The 20,861-nt window shown below is 41.5% G+C and overlaps 1 protein-coding gene across 4 annotated transcripts in view; it reads right to left on the bottom strand.

The window, feature by feature from the left end:
• Atp6v1h (ATPase H+ transporting V1 subunit H) overlaps positions 1-11,207 on the bottom strand; it is a 66,237-nt gene extending 55,030 nt beyond the window's left edge. The window contains exons 1-6 of one of the 4 annotated variants that reach the window (XM_075967076.1): positions 10,976-11,207; positions 9,705-9,848; positions 6,373-6,475; positions 5,457-5,546; positions 2,568-2,681; positions 242-346 (exon numbers count right to left, since the gene is read on the bottom strand). In XM_075967076.1, coding sequence (XP_075823191.1) covers positions 242-346; positions 2,568-2,681; positions 5,457-5,546; positions 6,373-6,475; positions 9,705-9,817 — 525 coding nt within the window. In that variant the 5' untranslated portion in view covers positions 9,818-9,848; positions 10,976-11,207. Of the gene's footprint in view, positions 1-241; positions 347-2,567; positions 2,682-5,456; positions 5,547-6,372; positions 6,476-9,704; positions 9,849-10,691 lie in introns of all 4 variants that reach the window. The other 3 variants (XM_075967075.1, XM_075967077.1, XM_075967074.1) reach the window with 3 other exon arrangements.
• Between the last annotated feature and the right edge of the window lie 9,654 nt (positions 11,208-20,861).

Raw genomic sequence — 20,861 nt, 5'->3', positions numbered from 1 at the left:
AGCTGCCTGGAAGGAAGGAAAGTCCCTGACCGGGCAGAAGCAAGGGCAGGGAACCACAAGTGGCAGAGAGGACAGCCAGTTAAAGAACAGACAGAGAAGCATGCCATCACACCAGCAGCAGTTAGGCTTACTTAACAAGTACAAAGCGGAGTTCCTATCACAAAACATTTACCATAAATAACATAGGAGAACATGGATACTAATATTACACTTCTTTTGGATACTAAAAGAAATGTGTTACCTGTGAACTCAGTTGAGTTTTTATCCAATTGAAATAGTAATTTAAGTCACTGCCTTCCATCAATTCTTTCCCCCAAGCTGCTAACTTGGCAATAATTCTTGCTGCCTGAAAAAGAAATATATCTGAATGACATTTGCATCCTTTACCTTAAGAACCTCCCCACCCCCATCACTTTGCTGAGTTGTTTTCCTAACATTCAATTCCGGGGGATGGGGAAGATTCATTTCTTAAAACTTATTTTAAAACAAAAACATTCAAACTGTGCTTTAAGATGCTACATAGCATTCCCTAAATTATTTTGCATTTCAAAATAAGAGTTGGAGCCAAGGAGGTAACATGCATCTATACTATAATCCAGCACTTTAGTACTGCAAAGTCTGAGACCAGCATGGGTTACATAGTTAAGAACCTTTCATTTAAAAGAAAAAATAATAAGATTGGGGGTTCATTTAGATACCAGCACAACTTTCATAAAACACAGCTGAAGGCTGGCAAGATACCTTAGACTGTAATGGTGCTTACTAACAATCCTTACAATCTGAATGCAATACCTAGAATTCATGTGCCAAAAGAGAACCAACTGCCAGAAGTTATCCTCAGACTTTCCTTTGTACTGTGGCATATGAGTCATACAATAAATAAATAAAATCAAAGTCAACTGACTTATAGAGTATTCCTATTTGGAACCCAGGGGCTGAAAATATATTAGCAGCACAAGTGTGGGCAAAAAAGAAATGACCAGGAATGACACCTGACATTTAAACCCCAGCATAAGCTGGGGTAATCACAAACAGTGAATAATCAAACAACAGTCTGACCCTCTGTTTGAAAACTTAATCAAAAGCCATTTAAATTAAGAACATAATTTAGGGACTCCAGGAATACAGTTCAGTTCAGTTGAGAACTTGCTGAGCATTCAGGAAGCCCTGTGTCTCGCACCATGAATTGGGTGTGGGAGAAGAATCCTACTCTGGGAGATGGGGGCAAGAGGATTTGCTGTTCAAGATCATTTGCAGCTATTTAGATACTTAGAGACCAGCCTGGGCTACAGGAGATGCAAGTCTTTAAAAAAGACAAAAAACAAAAACCATTATTATCTGGGGTCTGGAATCTGGGAACATAACTCAGCTGTAAACACTTGCCTAAGATGTGCCAGGCCCCAGAAATCCAACATCAAAAATGTTGATCAGGTTGTGTCTTTATTACTAATAATGATGTTCTAACTAGATCTACATCAACTTACAACACTATGAGGATATTTAAACTCGGTAACAAGGCAAAGGAAACAAGCCTCTACAACTGGAAAGAGGAAACTATATTAAATTAGTAATTTAAACATTATTCCTAAAAATTATAGCTTTCTTGTGACTCTACTTTTTGGAATTTTACAGATGTCTATGACTTATAAAGTATGAGTAGAGAAACACTCAAATCTAGCTGCATGTGGAAGAGGCAGGTGGGGAAAGAGCACACTTGCACAGAAACATTTGACTGACAGTGGTCTTTGACTTTAGAATGGAAGACATTAATAAGGCTCCAGCAGCCCACTCGCTGGAAACAAGGGGATTACTCGTGCAAAATCTCATCCTCTCAGTCTCTTTCTCATCTTTTCACTGACACCATGGAAGGTTCTTCAGTGTTGGGGTTCCAACTATATAGCTCTTAGGGAGAAGTTTCAAGCAAGAGTTTCAAGATATTAAAAATAAACAATTAAAATAAAACAGTTATTTCAAAACCAAATTTAATTTCTACATAGTACAACGTGATTTTCCTGCTATAGGCAATCTTGAGCTGTTGCACATGTACACTCACCATGTACACTGAAGCTAATGAACACATTCATCTATAAATTTATAACTACATCAGGTCAACATAGCTTCTTCACTCCAACAGCCTTCTATATTCAGCACCATTAGGCAAGTTAACATGTCACAACCAACCCAGGTTTGCTCCCTCTGTACGCCAGTGTAAAATATAAACTCCCTTCTTAGATGGTGCATGTGTATTGTGGGTTGAATATGAAATGCGCCTGACAGGCTCATGTGTTGAGCACCTAGTCCCAGCTGGTTGTAGCATTCGGGGAAATTCTAAATCCTTTAGGCATCCCACTGGGAGGGGGAGTAAGTCACTGACGGTGGGCTTCAAGTTTTATAACCTTACCCTGCTTCCTCTTCCTACTTTCAAGGAAAGAGTCACATGCCTTGACCACTCTGATGGATTACAATTCCTCAGAACTCCGAGTTGACACTGCTTCTTGTCAGTTGTATCACAGTAACAAGAAAAGAATAAAATATACTTAAAGCAATATGATTAACTCAAAACTTACCATATGAACAGTAAAGGGATCCTGACGATTCAACATTGGCAGAAAGTATGGCCAGGCAGTGCTCTTGCTTCGTTTTGCATAGTCAAAGAAAATGCTGACACGCTGGTGATTTTCCTAAAGGAAAAACAAGAGCAAAATAATCATATACTGCTTCTCACCTGCTTATTGCATATCCCATTAGGATGCATGGTCACCCAAATTCCTACATAACCAAAATTCCTCTGGAAATCCCCCCACCTTTGAAAACCAGTCTTGCAATTATTTGGGGGAGGCTATATAAACACCACAGTCTTTTATGTCTCATGCTATCTTCTCAAACCCCACTTTTGGGAGATAGCACTATCTAACAGAAAATAAAGCTTGCATAATTTGATCAAAGAATTTGGGCAATGGTCTTATTCTCATTCAATAGGATTAACAGGATCACAAAGACTATAATTTTTTTTTCTCAGCTCTCAACACTGTATTGACATTTCTACCTCCATCAAAGTATGAACAGTACGGCTGTTAAAACAAACAGAAACTGGAAAGAGAATAAAACATCCAAATTTAAGTATAGACTCAGAAATTCAAGACCAGCTTGGGCAACAGTCCAAGATGCTATCTAAAAACAGAAGCTACACCTGATGGTAGATACCTATAATCCCCCTGGGGAGATTGGGTTTGAGGCCAGTTTGGCCTCCAATAGCAAGGTCCCAATGGAAGGGAAGAAAGAAAGAAGAAAAAAAGAGAGGTAGGGAGGGAGAGGAGGAAAGAAAAAAGAAAATGAGGAAGGAAAAGAAAAAGGGAGAAAGGGAAGGTAAAGAAAAGGAAAAAAAGGCCTGAGAGCACAGATCCACTGTAGAGACCTTGCTTAGCATGCATGAAGTGCTGGGTTCAATCTCCAGCCACATAAAAAATAAAAACAAGTTATAGGGTGTTTATCGGAGTCCAGATGAAACTTAGTAACAGTTATAAATGAAGAATGCTTAATACACCTACTAAAAGAAATAGATATAAACTGAGTATACATAGCTCAATAGTTCAGGGGTAGAGTAGTTACTTAACATGTATGAGACCTGAAGAAGGAAAAAGAAAAACATGTTCAATTTACAAAGCAAGACCCAAGTCCATAATGGACATAAGAGATGAACCTAAAATAAAATCATTCGCCTGAAACAGTGACAGGTAAGTAGAAACAAACAATAAACCACAGCAGTGCAGGGCAGAAAGGGGTGACTAGAGACAGTTCACAGAGGACCCACATGGTAACTCACAACCATATCTCCAGTTCTAGGATATACAATGTTCCCCCAGCTCCCAAGCTCTGTGGGCAATAGGCATGAAAAGTGGTACACAGAAAGTGGTACAAGCAGGAAAAAAGAAAAACAAAACTCACACACACATAAAGAAACCACAGGTTTGGGAATGGTGACACAATGATATTATCCCTGCACCAGGGAGCCTCAGGCAAGAAGATTTTCAGTTTGAGGTCAGCCTGACTACAGAGGCAAATCTTGAGTTGAAAGAGGGAGAAAGAAAAGGGAGTGTGCACAAAAGAGAAGAGATAGAAAAAAGGAGAAGGGGCCGTGGCTCCACACCATTACCACAATTTGATATCCCAATATTAATGCGTTTGGCTTTAATTCATTTTATGCCAAGAACATTCTACTATTAATAATGCCCCAAAACAGTAAAAATGTAACAGAAATGAATATGTAAGTCAAATAATGTTGCATTCACATTTATAATCTATGTCAGAAGAAGCAACAACAGAAAAGTCAGAAAAACATTCATGAAAGGAGATTTTAAATGTCATTCTAGCACATGTTGAAGGAACAGAACACATAAAATTAGCATATAGAACATCTGTATCTTAGAAACTCAAACTCCCGAGGGAGATCACAGCATTCCTGCTCTCCTTAATCTTCCTGTTTTTAAAGACTAAGTGTGCGGAAAGATGAGACCATTATCAGACAAGCCTGCATCAACCCAGGATTGTTACTATAAATAATTATCTCCCTCAAAACCTGAGGGCCCCCAGCAACTGAGTCATTCTTCCTTATTTATATATCCCTAATAATGGCCACTAAACATGTCAGAAACTAGGCCATGAATATGTAGGGTTTTTTCCTTATAAACTTACACAAGAGTACTCTTTAAGGACCCAAACTAGCACTTTTCTCTCAGTGTCTCTTCTCCCCCAGTACTGGGAGCAGAGAGCTGAACCTAGATCCTTTCACAGGCTAAAGAAGACTTTACAAGTGGGCTGAATCCTCCAGCCTCTTCATGTCTCTTGAGAAACAGACAGGCTGAAGTTTAAACAGCTGAAGGACCCATCTCATAAATCCTGCTCTACAAATTAAGCCAAGATTATACTGTAGTTTAAAATACAAAATTATTAGCAAGTGTCTCTGAATTCACAGGCAATTAAAAAAGCAGAATTTTAGGCAACTGAAAGTTCAGATTATATGTCAAACTGAATCAAAAGAGCTAAAGTACTTTACCTGTTCCTGGCCTAGAACAAACAGCATCAAAAGCCGGTTATGAAACAGAAGGAGCCTAGGGGTTTCGTAGACTGCGTTGATATTAAATTAGGAGGAAGGCCTGGGCTATATGTAAATAAGGGGAGGACTAAGGACTTGCCTCGCAAGCATGAGGCCCTAGGTTCAATCCCCAGTCCAAGCAAAAAGAGAAAACAACTTTGAGCCAATTTCAGGAAAATCAAGCATAATTACTTGGTATTGTGAAAATGGAAATCAGCTTCATGTAAGTACTGTTAGTACTTCTAGTAAAGTAAGAAAATGTATCAAGCTCTAGAAGAGAATCACTAAGTGAAACCTTCCAGAACTGCTCTTACTGTAAAGTATAAAACAGCAAAGTCCCCCAAGGTACGAGGACTCTACCTACCTGCAGCATATCGTCAACCATGGTTAGTATGTACTGCACTGTCTGTTCTTTGGAGATGTGTGTCATCAGATTTATAAATGTCTTAGCACACTGCAAAACACAAAATTAATGTTATTGCTCTCTTCTTTTTTTTAAATTTTAAAACAGGGTTTCACCATGTAGCCCTCGCTGTCCTGGTACTCACTGTGCAGGACAGACTGCCACGAGCTCATGGAGAATCCCCTGCCTCTGCCTCCCAAGTACTGGGATTAGAGGCATACACCACCACACCAGCACATTATTTTCATTTGTACATAATTTTAATGGAACTTCTATAAGATATTATTTCTCTCTCATAGAACAAGATACAAATGCTAGTAGATAACACAGTATAGAAAAGGTATACTTTCACAAACATCATATCATGAGACCTAAGAACTTTACCATGACTTCTACCACATTTCGACTATATCTAGTGATAAATTTTAAATAGTTACTGTTTTTAAAAATACACATACCTAGCAATTGTTACTCTTGATTACTAAAGACAGTGTAACACCTTGTAAACAACTAAAAACTAAAAATGACTTTTAAATATTATTTTATTCATTATTGATTAGACTAACTTGGATAGAGCTCACTGGTGGAGCACTTGCCTAGCAAGCAAAAAACCCATGGGCCTTACCCCTACCATGGCAAAAAGCATTGTTATTACTAATATTAATGTGAATAACATATGTACAGTATACGACATAGTCATTAAAGGTTTTCTAGCATTTTAATTTTTATGTTGTAATTTGAGGCTAGAGGTCGAATCCATGGTCTTCCTTACGCACGCACGCTAACTAGGTACTCTCCCAATGAGCTACACCCAGTCCATCCCAGACTTGTAATGATAGGGAATAAGTGCTCATTATAAAATGAATGGAAGGATCACCTGGCTGCCTTCAGTCTGAAGCATCTCTTGCTTCTCCTCAGAACTTCTTTTCATCTCAAACCTTTGAATAAATTCACAGTCTTCAGCAGAAATCATCTGCCCCCTAGAAAGCAAGCATAAGTTATTCTGTTCAGCAAGTACTGAGCAGCACTGTGAGTGACACAAATTCTTAATGCTTTTCCTTTTTCCTTAGTAAGTTCAAGAAAATTACAGGCCACTGTTTTGTATTAGGTTCCTGTACGTGGGCCCTGAAGAACTAACTACGGAGTCTAACATAACCAGAAAGGACAGCAGACTAATTTCCCCAACAGCATAGTTTCAATGGGCATAATAAGGAGCATCCTATGCTGAAATCCTAACCAAAAGTCACACCTGACCAGCCTAACCATAGCTATTTTGCTCTCCATCCCCGCCTTAGGACAGTAGCCCACAATGAGGACTGACCTTTCTAACCTCCGTTTCTGCTTTCCTTGCCTTTCTATTAAACTAGCCTCCTCTGGTCAGCCTAACAGAAAACTCTCCATTTTGTGGGATAGTATTGCCTGACTGTAGAAACAAAAAGGGAACTAATTAACATCTTTTAATTTGTTGAAAATTATCTTTTGATAATTATAAACAGTAGTGCTAAAGGCCTTGTCATCATTCAAAAGTTTAGCTCTACCACTATCTTACCAGAGCAAAATAGGAACAAGAACCACATGACTTTCAAAGAGCTTGTAGAGAGGACAAACTATATAATCTAAGACAGTTAATACAGCACCTTACCCAGTGTAAGGATTCAATAAAGTGTCACCTCTTACTTTTATTCAAAGTCTCCTTAATTCCTCCGTACCACAAGCCCAACATATTTACTTGGCCTTCAAATCCATTATACCCAAAGCCACTGTACAGTGACATTCTACAGTCATTTCCTGACACTTTTTGTCTTTCAATTAAGAATACCGTCATCCTCCCTCTCTTTAGAAAGCAACCTCTGTTAGGCTGACCAGAGGAGGCTAGTTTAATAGAAAGGCAAGGAAAGCAGAAACGGAGGTCAGAAAGGTCAGTCCTCATTGTGGGCTACTGTCCTAAGGCGGGGATGGAGAGCAAAAAAAGCTAAGGAGCCAGGCATAGTGGCATATGCCTTTAACCCCAGCACTGGGAGGCAGAGGTAGCGCAGTCAATATAATCAGTTCCAGAGCAGCCAGAACTCCACAGTGAGACCCTACCTTGAAAAATAACCAAAAGACAAAAAAAAAAAAAAGGAAAAGAGGGAGGGAGGGAAGGAAGGAGGGAGGAGGGAAGGAGGGAAGGAGGGAGGAGGGAAGGAGGGAAGGAGGGAGGAGGGAGGGAGCGAGCATTTAATGCATGAGGACAAATACATATTGATTGAACTTTTGGTACAAGGAAATGCTCCCATAGGTTTCTATGTCATCACTACAAGTCTCACCCATTGGTCAGATCCACTGATTATGTATGTCATGTACAGCCTGTAACTATGCTTTCAGGGAAGACATTTTATTCCCACTAGAGTTCCACATCAGAAGGCTCAATAACAGACATTTGGTTATGTAAGATGAACATTTGCACATAAACATGGAGAGCAGAGGGGACTTAAAAAAGGAATCTATAACACCGACAACAAAATAAAGATCCAAACTAGGAAAAAGGAAAATAAGATGTATGTAGCGCTAAGGCCTCAGGACTGGAAAAGGACACAACTGAAAAACCTCCATGTAACTAAAAACCTGCAAAACCAAGTCAGAGAAAATTCTGCTGCTCTGCTAGTGCTTTCTGATCAACAGTCTTCTGTTTGCATTAAACAGAGTCAGGCTCTGCAAACATGCAACTCCTTGTCCTCTAATCTGAAGGCTTTCTGAACTGAAGAAGTCAGGAGCTCAGAGGATTTAAACAATTACAATTGATCAAGTCTTTCCTCCACGGATCCTTGGGCAACTGGCTCCACGATAACCCAGGCCCTTAAAATAGGAATCTAGAAGTCATCTTAGACAACTTTTGCCCATGCACATTAAACCGAGCACTAACTGTGCGATTCCGCACTCTAACAACAACCTTCCCACTACCACTACATGTCTAAGCTACTTCCCCACCAAGTACCTCAGCAGCCTCAGCAGTGACTTTCAGGAGAAGGGGCACATGGGTTCTTGTCACGGAACAGTGCAGCCCACATTCACACTCAATGTACAAGCCCTCAACAGCTGAGCTCCTCCAGCTCCAAGAGTAAATGGTAAACTCTGTGTTCCTTGTATCCCCACGATAGTGACTGTGAAAAAGGCAACTCTGGGACACAACTGCCAGCTACAATCAACTATCACTTTCATGAGTTGTACATATTGACCTTCTTAGACTTCAAATATATTGTGGGTTTTATGACTTAAGAATCATCTTGAAGAGCACCAAGCGGCAGGGACAGGCCCAACTCCTCCTAAGGGCACGTAAGCAACAGGGCTTTGCCGTGACCTTCAGCTCTCACCTCTGCTTGCCTTCAAACAATAAATGACGTCCAGCACTATCGCTGGTTATATCTGGACAGGTCCTCTTTTCTGCCTGCATTCATCCTGGAAGACTAAACTGAAGGGTCATTGCTTCAGCAGACTTCTGATGGTAGAATTAGCTACCCTTTTCTGTATAATTGACAAGCCCCCGAACAGTTAGTTAGCTTCCTATTATCACAGCAAACAATGAAGTAAAGGTCTGTTCTGATACTATGAGTTCCTTCTTGAGACACTACACTATATAACCTTTGTGTAGGCAAGGAAAAAAAATTGGCAAGATTACTCAATTGGTTTTTCAATGTGCATATCCAAATCTGGTCCTCAGAAATTCAGTTATAAATATGTCAAAATAAACCTACACAAAATAAAAGGCAATGATGAAGAATAATCAAGAAAGCATGGGGGCCAGTGAGAGGGCACCTGCCACTCAAGTCTGGCAACCTGAGTTCGATCCCTAGCACGAAAGGGCAGGCGAGGACCAGCTCTCCCACATCTCTCCTGTGACCGGCAAAGGTCAGCACACACATGGTGTTTTACAACCATCTGTTCCAGGGTATCTGAGACCTTCTTCTGAGATCTGAAGGCACCCGCATGTATGGGGTACACACACGTACATGCAGGCAAACAGTCACGCACACAAAATAAAATAAAATAGCTACCACGTACGGCTCTACTTCCCCAAGCTGTTCCTACCACAGAGGAGGCTCCCTAAGACAGCCAGAGGTTTCTTCCACAGCTCTTAGTAGTTTTCCAGGATTTCTCTCACAGAAGCATGACCATGAAAAAGCCTGATGCGAAAGCACATGACAGCCATGATTCACAGCAAAGCGGACTTACTGAAGATAAGACTGCCAGTTCACTTTGTTGGCGCGGACCTCGGCAGCCTTAGCTGCGATGATGTTAGTTGGGACTGCTGCATCCACAGCACCTCGGATGTCCATTTTGGTCATCTAATATGATAGTGTATGCTTCTACACAGATCTTCAATGTAGGGTCAAGACAAAAACAGAATAGCAGGCATTACATTTTCTAAACTACTAGCATAATGTAGCCAAATTAATTTCATTTAACTTAAATATTAAACATCCTAAGAATAAACAGCATTGACATATTTCAAATCTTGTCCATGGCCCCTTACAGCCCCTTATAAAAGAACTTTCTAGGCTTCTTTTTCAGGAAAGAGCTTTTAACTATTAGCCTTACTATACAGTGAGACTTTTAAGTGACCATTTAAGAGACTGATAGCAAAACTGGAATTAAATAGAATATTAAATAGGACCACCTCTGGTGCAATCATACCCAGTACTTTGAAATGCTAATAACAATCCAAATATCCACTACTTTAAATCTACTAAATCACGTTCCAATGTCTTGTACAGAAAATACTATTAAATACAGGAAAAGGCCAATTATGTATTTTATTGGCATATATTATGCTTCATTTTGAAGAAGCCATGTTAATTCCTTTCTTTAAAATTACTGGTTCAAAATATACCAAGCGGCATGGTAGATTTTCAGAAACCAGTGCCTTCCTTTCCAATAAAAATTGACAATATCGAAAAACAAAAAAAATTGACAATATTTTCAAAATCAATACTGAGAATAATTTCTCGATCAAATTGGGTACAACCAACAACGGGAGTTTAGTCTAACAAGAAAAATATACAATAATGAGCTTCTAAAACAATCCTCCGTCGTCGACTTACAGATAAAAGCTTACACCTCATTTTACCACAACACACACACACAAAAAAAAAAACTGGCTTCCCATTTCCCAAAACGTATGTTCTTGCCCACGATCAGAAGGAAGCAAAAAAAGCATACCCCGATTCTATTCCGCGTTCGCACTGTGCTTAGTCAGTGCGGAACTGCACTTCTCTAGGTGGGAACTGGCTCCTAAACAAGCGAGGTCGGCGCAGACGGACGGCCGGACCCAGGCAGAACCGGCTCGCTCCGGGCGTGGCTGGAACCCGGGTGCACAGAGCAGCCTTCCCGACGCCCCCGCCTGCCCGCCCCCCGCGAGCTCTCCAGTCCGTCCTGCGGGGAAGGCTTTGCGGTCCCGCAAACCTCCGGGGCCCCGGGGGAAGCAACGGCCCGGGCAGCCTCACCTGGACAGCCTCGGGGACGCGAAGGAGTGGGCGGGCGGGCGTGCTGCGGTCGAGCTCCGAGGCTCGGCGGCCACTGCAGAGCCGGAGCGGAGCGGAGCGGAGCGGAGCGGAGCGGAGCGGAGCGGAGCGGAGGAGACTCGGAGGCAGACGTTAGGAGCTCAGACCCAGGAAGCCGGAACAACTGCACAGTGACAGCGGCGTCTGGCACGTGAGCAGCGGGCACGTGACCGCTGCGGACGGCGGAAGCCGAGACTGCCCAAAACTGTTGGGAGCGCGCGCCTGAGGCTGCCTTGCACAAACCACCTCCCTGGGTACTCCAGTTGTCCGGAGCTCACAACCCCACAAGCCATCAGTGCCAAAGAAACCAAAACTCCTAAGAGCAGTCTTCGGAGAGGTTTGCTATACGAGCTTTGAGCGTTGTGGGTTTGTTGAGTTGACCATCTCAGTGAACCCGGCACTCATTCTCAGAATTTAGGTGAAAAACTGAGGCTGAGAAATGATTCATAGACCCAGGGTTCCAGACTTAACCGATAATGTATGTTTCAGAAAAACATTATTCATTTTTCATCTAACTTCAGTTTCTCTCGGCTTGTGTTGTTTCATCTCACAACCTGTCCTAAGTCCAGATTTTCTCCTAAGAATGCCTTTTACTGAAGTCTATATAATAGCGTTTGGAGGGGCGTAAAAGCATATAAGAGAATGTATAGAAATAACCAGTATATTTCTACTAAGAAAAAAAAAATCAGGTCAAGTTTTTTAAAAAGTTTTCAAAACCCAAATTCATACATTGCTATAAAGATACATTGTATAGAAGATTATTATTGATTTTCTATCAATACTGCAACAAATTATCACAATTTTGGTGGCTTAAATCAAGCATAGAGTCATTATCTTATAATGTGTGACTCAGAAGTCTAGAAGAATAGGGCTCCCCCAGATCAACAGCTTTAGGCAGGAATGAGTGCATGCTACAGTCTTGGAAGAGCCTGCTCTCCTACCCCAGCCCAAAGGAGCTACAAAATCTATAGCCTTCGTTGAAGATTTGCTAACCAAGAAAATACTAGAATTGACCCAATAACCACTGAGTAAAATAACTCACTGGTAGCAAACCTACAGGTTTCAAAGCAGTTTGCATAAACTGTCTTGGGAATGCATACACATTTTAGAGGTCCTAGGAGTGGGGAAAACAGCCCTCTAGCTGGAAAGTGGGACTTTGGTGTCACTAACGCAGTAGTGAGAGAGTGCTGCTGATTTTGTTGATCCCCAGAAGCCACTGACATGTCAACAGCATGCCACCTCCACACAGAAGATGATTCCTGGCCTCAAATGTCAGTAGTAAGCCTGTCAAGGAACTCTCTTTATCTATCATGACAAATAGGAAAGCAGCTTCTCAGCTGTACAGGAGACACGGCCTCGCTATTACAAAAGAGCATCATTATGAAGGGAAGCCTAGCACTTCCAAAAGTATCTACCCAAATTTTCAGTGTATTGTAACCCAACAGTCAGACCTTCGGGATTCCCTTCTACGCAACCATTAGCATCAGTGTGTGAAGATGAATGTATAGAAATTTTAGTACAGTTTTTTGTTCTATTTTGTTTTAGAGAATATGGGGGGGTTCATAAAATATATTCTGATTGTTTCCCCTCTCCCAGATCCTCCCCACGTGTACAAATCCACATCCTTTCTTGATCTATCTCATTAGGAAACTAAAGAAATACAGTAATAATAATAATAATAGTAATAAAATACAACAAAATAAAAACCAACCTGATAAGACAAAACAAATCAACAGAAGGAGCCAAAGGAAAAGCACAAGAAACAAGAGAAATCCAATAAGGATAAAGAGAAAGAGAGAGACAGAGACAGAGAGAGAGAGACAGAGAGAGAGAGAGACAGAGAGAGAGAGAGAGAGAGAGAGAGAGAGAGAGAGAGAGAGAGAGAGAGAGAGAGAGACCATAATCTGTAAGCAAAAGACCTGTAGGGGAAAAATACCCAGATAAAGCATTATGAGGGAAATAGAGTCCAAAAATAGCATTGAGTTCTTTTTGTGTCGGCATCTGCTGCTGGATAAGGAACCTGCCCTGAAGTGTGGTTTGTGTACCCAGTGGGACACTACTGAAGAAAATTAAGTTTTCCTTTGTGGGTGGTTATGAACTGGAGTTAGTTTCTGGGTTAGAGATGGGGCCTTCTATCCACTCCCTCTCTCACTGGAAGCCCATCTGGCTTAGACCTGTGCACACTGCCACAGTCTCTATGAGTTCAAATGTGCATCAGTCCTGTTGGGTCTAGAAGACCTTTTTTTTTTCCTTTGGTGTCTTACATTCACACTGGGTCTTGCAATACTTCTGCCTCTTTTTCTGCAGAGTGCACTGAGCACTGAGGGGAGGGATTTGATGTAGGACTGAATGTTCCAAGGTCTTTCACTCTCTCTACTTTGCCCAGTTGTGGGTCTCTGTCTTGGGGTTTCTATTGCTTTGATAAAAACCCTATGACAAAGCAAGTTGGGGAGGAGAGGGTTTATTCAGCTTACACTTCCACATTGTTGTTCATTATGAAAGAAATCAGGACAGGAACTCAAACAGGGCTAGATCCTGGAGTCAGGAGCTGATGCAAAGGCCATGAAGGAGTGCTGCTTACTGACTTCCTCCCCCTGGCTTGCTCAATGGGCTTTCTTATAGAATCCAGGAACACTGGCCCAGGGATAGCACCACAATGGTCTGGGCCCTCCACCATTGAGGCACCGAGAAAATAAATGCTTTACAGCTGAATCTTATGGGGGCATTTTTTTCAATTCATGCGCCTTTCTCTCTGATGACTCTAGCTTGTGCCAAGTTGACACAAAACCAGCCAGTATAGTCTTTGAAACTTCTCTGATGATCACTGAGCCAGACACTGATCTGTGAGTATAGATGAATGTCATTAGGGGTAAAATTCTTGCTAGGTTACTTTAGCAGAATAATAGTAAATGATTTTCCCCTAGGTCCGTGGCCTATCAAGTCTCGGGTTCCTTTGAGTCTAGAAGGACACTCAGATAGTTTCAGCTATGGGTTCCATCCCATGGAGTGGGCCTTGAGTCCAGTCAGAGTCTGGCTGATTACTCCTACAACCTGTATGCCACTATTGCAGCAGCGTATCTTGCATACAGCTGTTGTGTGACAAAACTTTGGGAGGAGAGAGACGCTACACACATGTCTACTCATCTCAGATATGGAGCCCATGACAGACCAAAGCATGAATACCACCAAAGTCCAACTTCATGAGCCAATGGGTTTTACCAGGGTTACTTAAGGAATGTGGGTGAGGAGTTACTTATAAGAGCCCAAATGACTCACAAACATCTGTATTATCAAGCCCACCCCAATATAGATGACAGGTCACAAAAATTGAGAACCTGGAGCACACTGCACAGCCTGGAGGCAGCTCAGCAGTTAAGAGCATATCCTTTTCAAGTGACTCTGGTCTAAATCTGTTAGAGGTAACTGGGCTGGTCTCAGTCTTCTTTGCAACTTGGCTTGTCTGAGTCCTTTTTTTCAGCTCTGCTCCTCTGAGGGAGACTCTCAGCTTTTATTTCTTACTTTGGCAGAGAGGGGCCTAGTGAATCTGATCAGTTTCTGGGACTTCCTGAAGCTATCTTGAGTTTACCTTCACGTTTAAGGAGCTTTTCCTACAATATGTAATATTTCAATGTCAGAGGAAACTGTTATACACTAGCAGGACACCATCATAGATCTAAGGGTTTGTAGCTGTGTTGGTGTTTACTTTTCTCCTCTGGTAGTGTGCAGAGCACCTTCCAGCACTATAAACATTAGTCAGTAGGTGTGAAGGCTCTAGGTAGGACCAGCTCAATTTCTCTGTATTCAATGAAGTGTGTAGGTGTTGTCTTCAGCAATAGGGTCTTATCATCAGTTTGTAGAGTAACCAATAGCTGGCAATAGCCTGGGTTGTTGGGGGCTTCCCATGGGACCCTTTGGCCGACTACTCAATTAGATGTAACCGGAGCACTTGAGGTTTCATTTAGGGATGAAAGGTGTCTAGTTTTGGCTTTTGCTTTCCAATTATTTTGTGATTCCATTTAGATTTAGTTTTTATTTGTATATATTTTAAGAAGCTTCTACTGTAGAGTCTATGGAGACCATTCCTATTCAACCACCATGCTCTCTTACCTCTCCCTTCCCCCAACCCCATTTGACATTTGATCCTCCAATTCCAGTCTCTCCCACCCCCGCCCAGCCATAACTATATATTTTATTTCATCTTCCTAGGGAGAACCTTTCCTTCCCTCTAGTCCCTTACAGTAGACCTAACCTCTTTGGCTATATGGATTGCAGCCAGCTTATTAAAAACTTAACAGTTAACATCCACATATAAGTGCACACATACCATGTTTATCTTTTGGGTGTAGATTACCTCAGACCTTTTTGTCTGGCGCCATCCATTTTCTCGCAAACTTCATGAACACTTGTTTAATAGCTGAGTAACACTCCATTGTGTAAATGTACCACATTTCTTTAACCCTTCATCTGTTGAGGGGCACCTAGGTTGTTTACAATTTCTGTCTATTATGAATAGAGCAGCAGTAACACGGTTGAGAAAGTTTCTCTGCAGTAGGATATAGAGTCCTTTGTTTATATGTGCAAGACTGGTATAACTGAATCTTGATGTAGATCTATCCCAGCTTCCTGAGGAACACTCTGGTTTCCATAGTGACTGCTCTGCACTCCTGTCAGCAGTAGATGAGTGTTCCCTAGCCCACACCGTCGTCACCATGAGCTGTCATTTGTTTTCTTCATATTGGCCATTCTGATGAGTGTAAGGTGAAATTTTAAAATAGTTTTGATTTGAGTTCCCTGTTGATGAAGGATGTTGAACATTTTTAAGTATTTCTCAGTCATTTAAATTTCCTCTTTTGAGAATTCTGTTTAGATCTGTATTGCATTTTTTAACATTTGTAATTTATTTATTTATTTAACATCCCTACCACAGTTTCCCACTTCCTCCTCTCTTCCAGTCCTTTCCCCTACCTTCTTTCTGCCTCCTCCATCCCATCCACTCCTCTTCTGTTTCTATTCAGAAAAAAGGCAGGCCTTCCATGTGTATCAACAAAACATGGCATATCAAGTTGTCATAAGACTAAACACCTTGCCTTGTATCAAGACTGGGCAAGGCAACCCACTGTACTATATTTTTAATTCGGTTTTGTGTTTTCTTAATGTCTAGCTTTTGTTGGTTTTGTTTTATTTTTAGTTCTTTGCAAGTTGAGATATTAGTTCTCTTTCAGATATGTAGTTGGTGAAAATTTTTTTCCATTCTGTAGCCTGCTACTTTGTCTGAATGCTAGTGTCCTTTGCCTTACGGAAGCTTTTCAGTTTCATGAGGTCCCTTTTATTAATTGTTGATCTTAGTGCCCGCACTGTTGGTAATTTGTTCAGAAAATCTTCTCCTGGGCCAATGAGTTCAAGGCTATTCCTCGCTTTCTCTTCTATCAGGTTCAGTGTACCAGGATTTATGTTGAGATCTTTGACCTATTTGGAGCTTGAGTTTTGTGCAGGGTGGTAAGTGTAGATCTATTTGTATTCTACATCCAGACATACTGTCTGACCAGCACCCTTTGCTGAAGATGCTGGCTATTTTCAGTGATTATTTCTGGCTTCTTTATCAAAAATCAGGTATTCATAAGTCTTTGGTTTCATGTCTGGATCTTCAGTTCAATTCAATTCTATCTGTTTTAATGGCAATGCCATGCTATTTTTTATTAGCATAACTCTGCAGTACAGTTTGAGATTGGGGATGGTGATACCTCCAGCAGCTCTTTTATTACTCAGAACTTTTTTTTAGCTGTCCTGGGTTTTTGCATTTCCATATGAAGTTAAAAATTGTCCTTTCAATTTTTGTTAGAATTTTGATGGGAATTGCACTGAATCTGAAGATTTCACTTATTTTTCACTATATTATGTTTTTTTAATAATAGCAACACAAAAATATAAGACAAACTGCGACTGTAACGTTTAGTTGTCCTGACAAAATACTGAACTAGGCAAAGTAAATAACAAGCAAAAACATGTTTCCCAAGCTAGCCTAGAGTGCATACCTACAATTCCACTGATTAGGAAACTGAGGCAGGGGGAATCTCCAATCCCAGACTAGCTTGAACTACACAGTGAGCCTGAGCAAGGGGGGATCTCCAATCCTAGACTACACTGAACTACACAGTGACCTTGACCAAGGGGGATCTCCAATCCTAGACTATCCTAAACCACACAGTGAGAGCTGGGCTTGGTTTGTATTTTTGCTTCATTTTGGTTGTTGTTTTTTTTTTTAGAGAGAGGGAGAGGAAATGTATTAATTTCTCAAAGATCTGGAAACTGTAAATTCAAAATTATATTAAATTCCCAGCTCTGACTTCTCTCTGTGCCCCACAAGGTGAGGAGAGAGCAGCTCGCTCTTGTCTTTTATGATGAGAGTTTAGTATTCTTCTGGATCGAGTCTTCACCTTTTTACAAAACCATCCTTTAAGTTTAATGACACACACAAGGGCCCAAACGCACTCACATTAGGGGTTGGGGATTCAACACAGGGCCCGAGGAAGAGAGGAAGTAGCACAGTGGCCTACACTGACAACCAACAGCAGGTACTCAAAGCCAACTTAAATTAATGGTGAAGCCGCACACAGAAGGGCAGGGATGCTATGGTAAATGAGCCAAGCAGGCTCATGCACTAGGTCTATAAATCACAATGCTTAATATGGGTATTTATGTGTGCACACTATCCACTGGAATTTTTACTTCTTTTTACAGTATTATACTCTGAAAAGTAGAGCCACCATTGAGCTTCATCTCTAGCCTTTCGGAGAGTTTCTTCATATGAATTAACTCAGGGGACTAATATGTAATCTACTAGTTTTCACTTTTTACCTTAAATACTATATGTAATTCCATGCATTTTCATAAGCAAAGATTACCCTCATTCTCTGTGGTCTTTATTTTTTCATTGATGTATATTATTCTGATTGTATCCATTTCCTGTTCCCCCTTCTATGCCCCTTTCACAGCCTCAGGAAGGCTTTTCCCTACATGTCCATCCTACCTTCATGTCTTCATACTTTTATAACACACTGAGCTGTTATTCTTTCTTAAATTTAGTAGTATATTTTTAATTAAAATGACTGTATCATCTCTACCCTTCCTTTCCATGCACCTCATCTTCTTCTCAAATATATGTCCTCTTTTTCTTTAGTTATCAATTACATGTATTTATGTTAACAAATTCATATATGTGATAATTATATAAATACAGCCTGTTGGAGTCACACAGTATAGTTTGTATGTATATGTTTTATGGTTGACCACTTGGTATTGAATTATCAACTAGGGAATCCCTGGAGAATCTTCCCCTTCCTGTGGTTTTTAATTGCCTGTAGCTCTTCACATTGGCATGTCAACTCTTGCTGTCATTGTTCAGGTCTGGCTTAAGCAGCCATTTCATTCAGAGTTCATAGGTCTAGCTTCCCAACCACATCTAGCAGGCGCAATCTCACGGCAAACTTTCTGGTCCTCTGGCTCTTACAATCTTTCTGCCAAGATGTTCTCTGAGGCTTGGGTTTGGGAGCCATGTTGTAATTGTATCAGCTGGAGCCGGGCTCCCCAGACCGGCTTTCTCTCCATTGTGACCAATTATGGCTTTCTGTAATGGTCTCTGTGCTGCAAAAAGACGCTCCTTTGATGAGAGCAACACTTACCTGCGGGTATGAGGAGAAGCGTTTATGGCACAGCTAAGAATTATACCGGTTCAGGAAAATGGCAGTAGTGGGCTCTTCACTAAGAACCGTGACCTCACTAGCCACAAAACCCAGGGTTTAATTAGGGCTGTTTGCATGGGCATGTATATGTGTATGGGGTTATTTACTGGATCGTAAGCAACTTATCCGTCGCTCTACTGTAATTACTCCACATCCCCAGCGGCCAATAACTCGCGAGAGTTTCCCAGCTAGAAGTGGAGGGCCTCCTGTGTCTACCCCCATCCGTCCTGGAGTGTTGAAAGACCTCATCTCATGTAGGTCTTTTACAAGTGAGCACGGCAGCTATGATTTCATGAATCCAACAGTCATGTCCTATACAGAAAGTAGCATTTCACAGCACTCCCTCTACCCTCTGGGTCTTACATTCTTTTTGACCTCCCTCTTCCATAATAAGCCTTGGATGAGAAGGGACTGCTGACATACTGAGCACTCAACTGTCACTTAGTCTCAGTACTTTGACCTCTTATGAGTCTCTGCAGTAACCACTGCCCACTCCCACCAAAGCTTGAGAGTAGCACAAATCTATGTGTATAAACATAAATACTTGAAAAACAGTTTGACAACATGTCCATTTAACAAAAACATATGACCTCCTTGGTCATCGTCTTTTGCCCAGTCAGTTATAAATCCCCTGTGAAGCGTTGAGCCTCAAATCCAATAAAAAAAAAATGGTTACCTGTACAACATCCATGCCATTACTTCACTAGAGTACGTGGTGTGAGTGTGTTTACACACTAGTGTGTGCACACGTGTGCCTGGGTGTGTGTACAGATAGAGGCCAGAGGTCAGCCTTGGGTATAATTCCTCAAGAGAAATCCACCTTGGGTGTTTTTTTTTCACTATAACCTGGGGCTCCCTGATTCTGCTAGACTAGCTTCACCAGTGAGCCCTAGGGGTCCTCATATTTCTGCCTCCCTCCCCAGCATTAGAATCACAGGCATGTGCCGCTGTACCCAGCTTTTCACTTGGGTGCTGGAAATTGGACTCAGGTTCGCATGCCTCTGTTGCATGCTCGCTACTGACTGAACTATCTCCCCAGGCCCATGCGTTATTTTTAACTGTCAAAATTAAAGTTAGGATTCAGCAGTAAAGACATCTGGACCTGAAGTTTGCCTTGTAAGAATATGTTTTACACTTTCCATTTCCATTGTAGATATAAAGTCATTCAGGTAATTTATTTCCTGTATCTGAACTTTGATAGTTTGCGTCTTTAGAGGGATTTATCCATTTCATCTAATCACCTAATTTATTGATGTGGAGTTGTTCATATGGTTTACCTGTTACTAATCTGATATCTGTAAAATTAATACTGAGATTGTTTTTTCTTTTTCTTTTAAAATATTTATTTATTTATTATGTATACAATATTGTTATGGGAGGTCCTCCCACTCCTCCAGCCTATCACCGCTGAGATACCAGCCCATTGGGGCGTGGTCTCTCTCCCTTTAAAAAAGCGGCCACTTCCCTCTCCTCTCTCTCTTCACTTCCTGCTCCGCTGGCGACTAGACTTCCTTCCTGGTTATGCAGAGGGCTGACAGTGATCTGTAAGTTTTTTCCCCTTTAAATAAATACCACCTTATTAATCATAATTCCAAACTGGTGTGGCATTGTTTATGACTTACGTCTTCAATTGGCGCCCAACGTGGGGCTCGAACCCACGACCCTGAGATTAAGAGTCTCATGCTCTACCGACTGAGCTAGCCGGGCAGGCGGCTGGGGTGTTGGGGACGCAGCCCCGCCGTCGCTCCATATTACTACAAATGGCGCCCACGTGGACAACTGCTTCCACATAAAGCCTGAGACAGCTTGGGAAGTAATTCTAGAACAAAATGAAAGCATTGTGCCTGGTTTCTTGGTAGCAGCACTCTCTCAGGGCTACTCTGCTTGCTAGAGGCAAGCAAGTGCCTCATTCATAGTAGGTTTAGAACTCTCTTATTTAAACAAAAGGGGGAGGTGTTACTGGAGGTCCTCCCACTCCTCCAGCCTATCACCGCTGAGATACCAGCCCATTGGGGCGTGGTCTCTCTTCCTTTAAAAAAGCGGCCACTTCCCTCTCCTCTCTCTCTTCACTTCCTGCTCCGCTGGCGACT

This window comes from Microtus pennsylvanicus, chromosome 3 (genome assembly GCF_037038515.1).
Source record: "Microtus pennsylvanicus isolate mMicPen1 chromosome 3, mMicPen1.hap1, whole genome shotgun sequence".
NCBI lineage: Eukaryota > Metazoa > Chordata > Mammalia > Rodentia > Cricetidae > Microtus > Microtus pennsylvanicus.
This window is presented reverse-complemented; position numbering and strand designations above follow the sequence as displayed.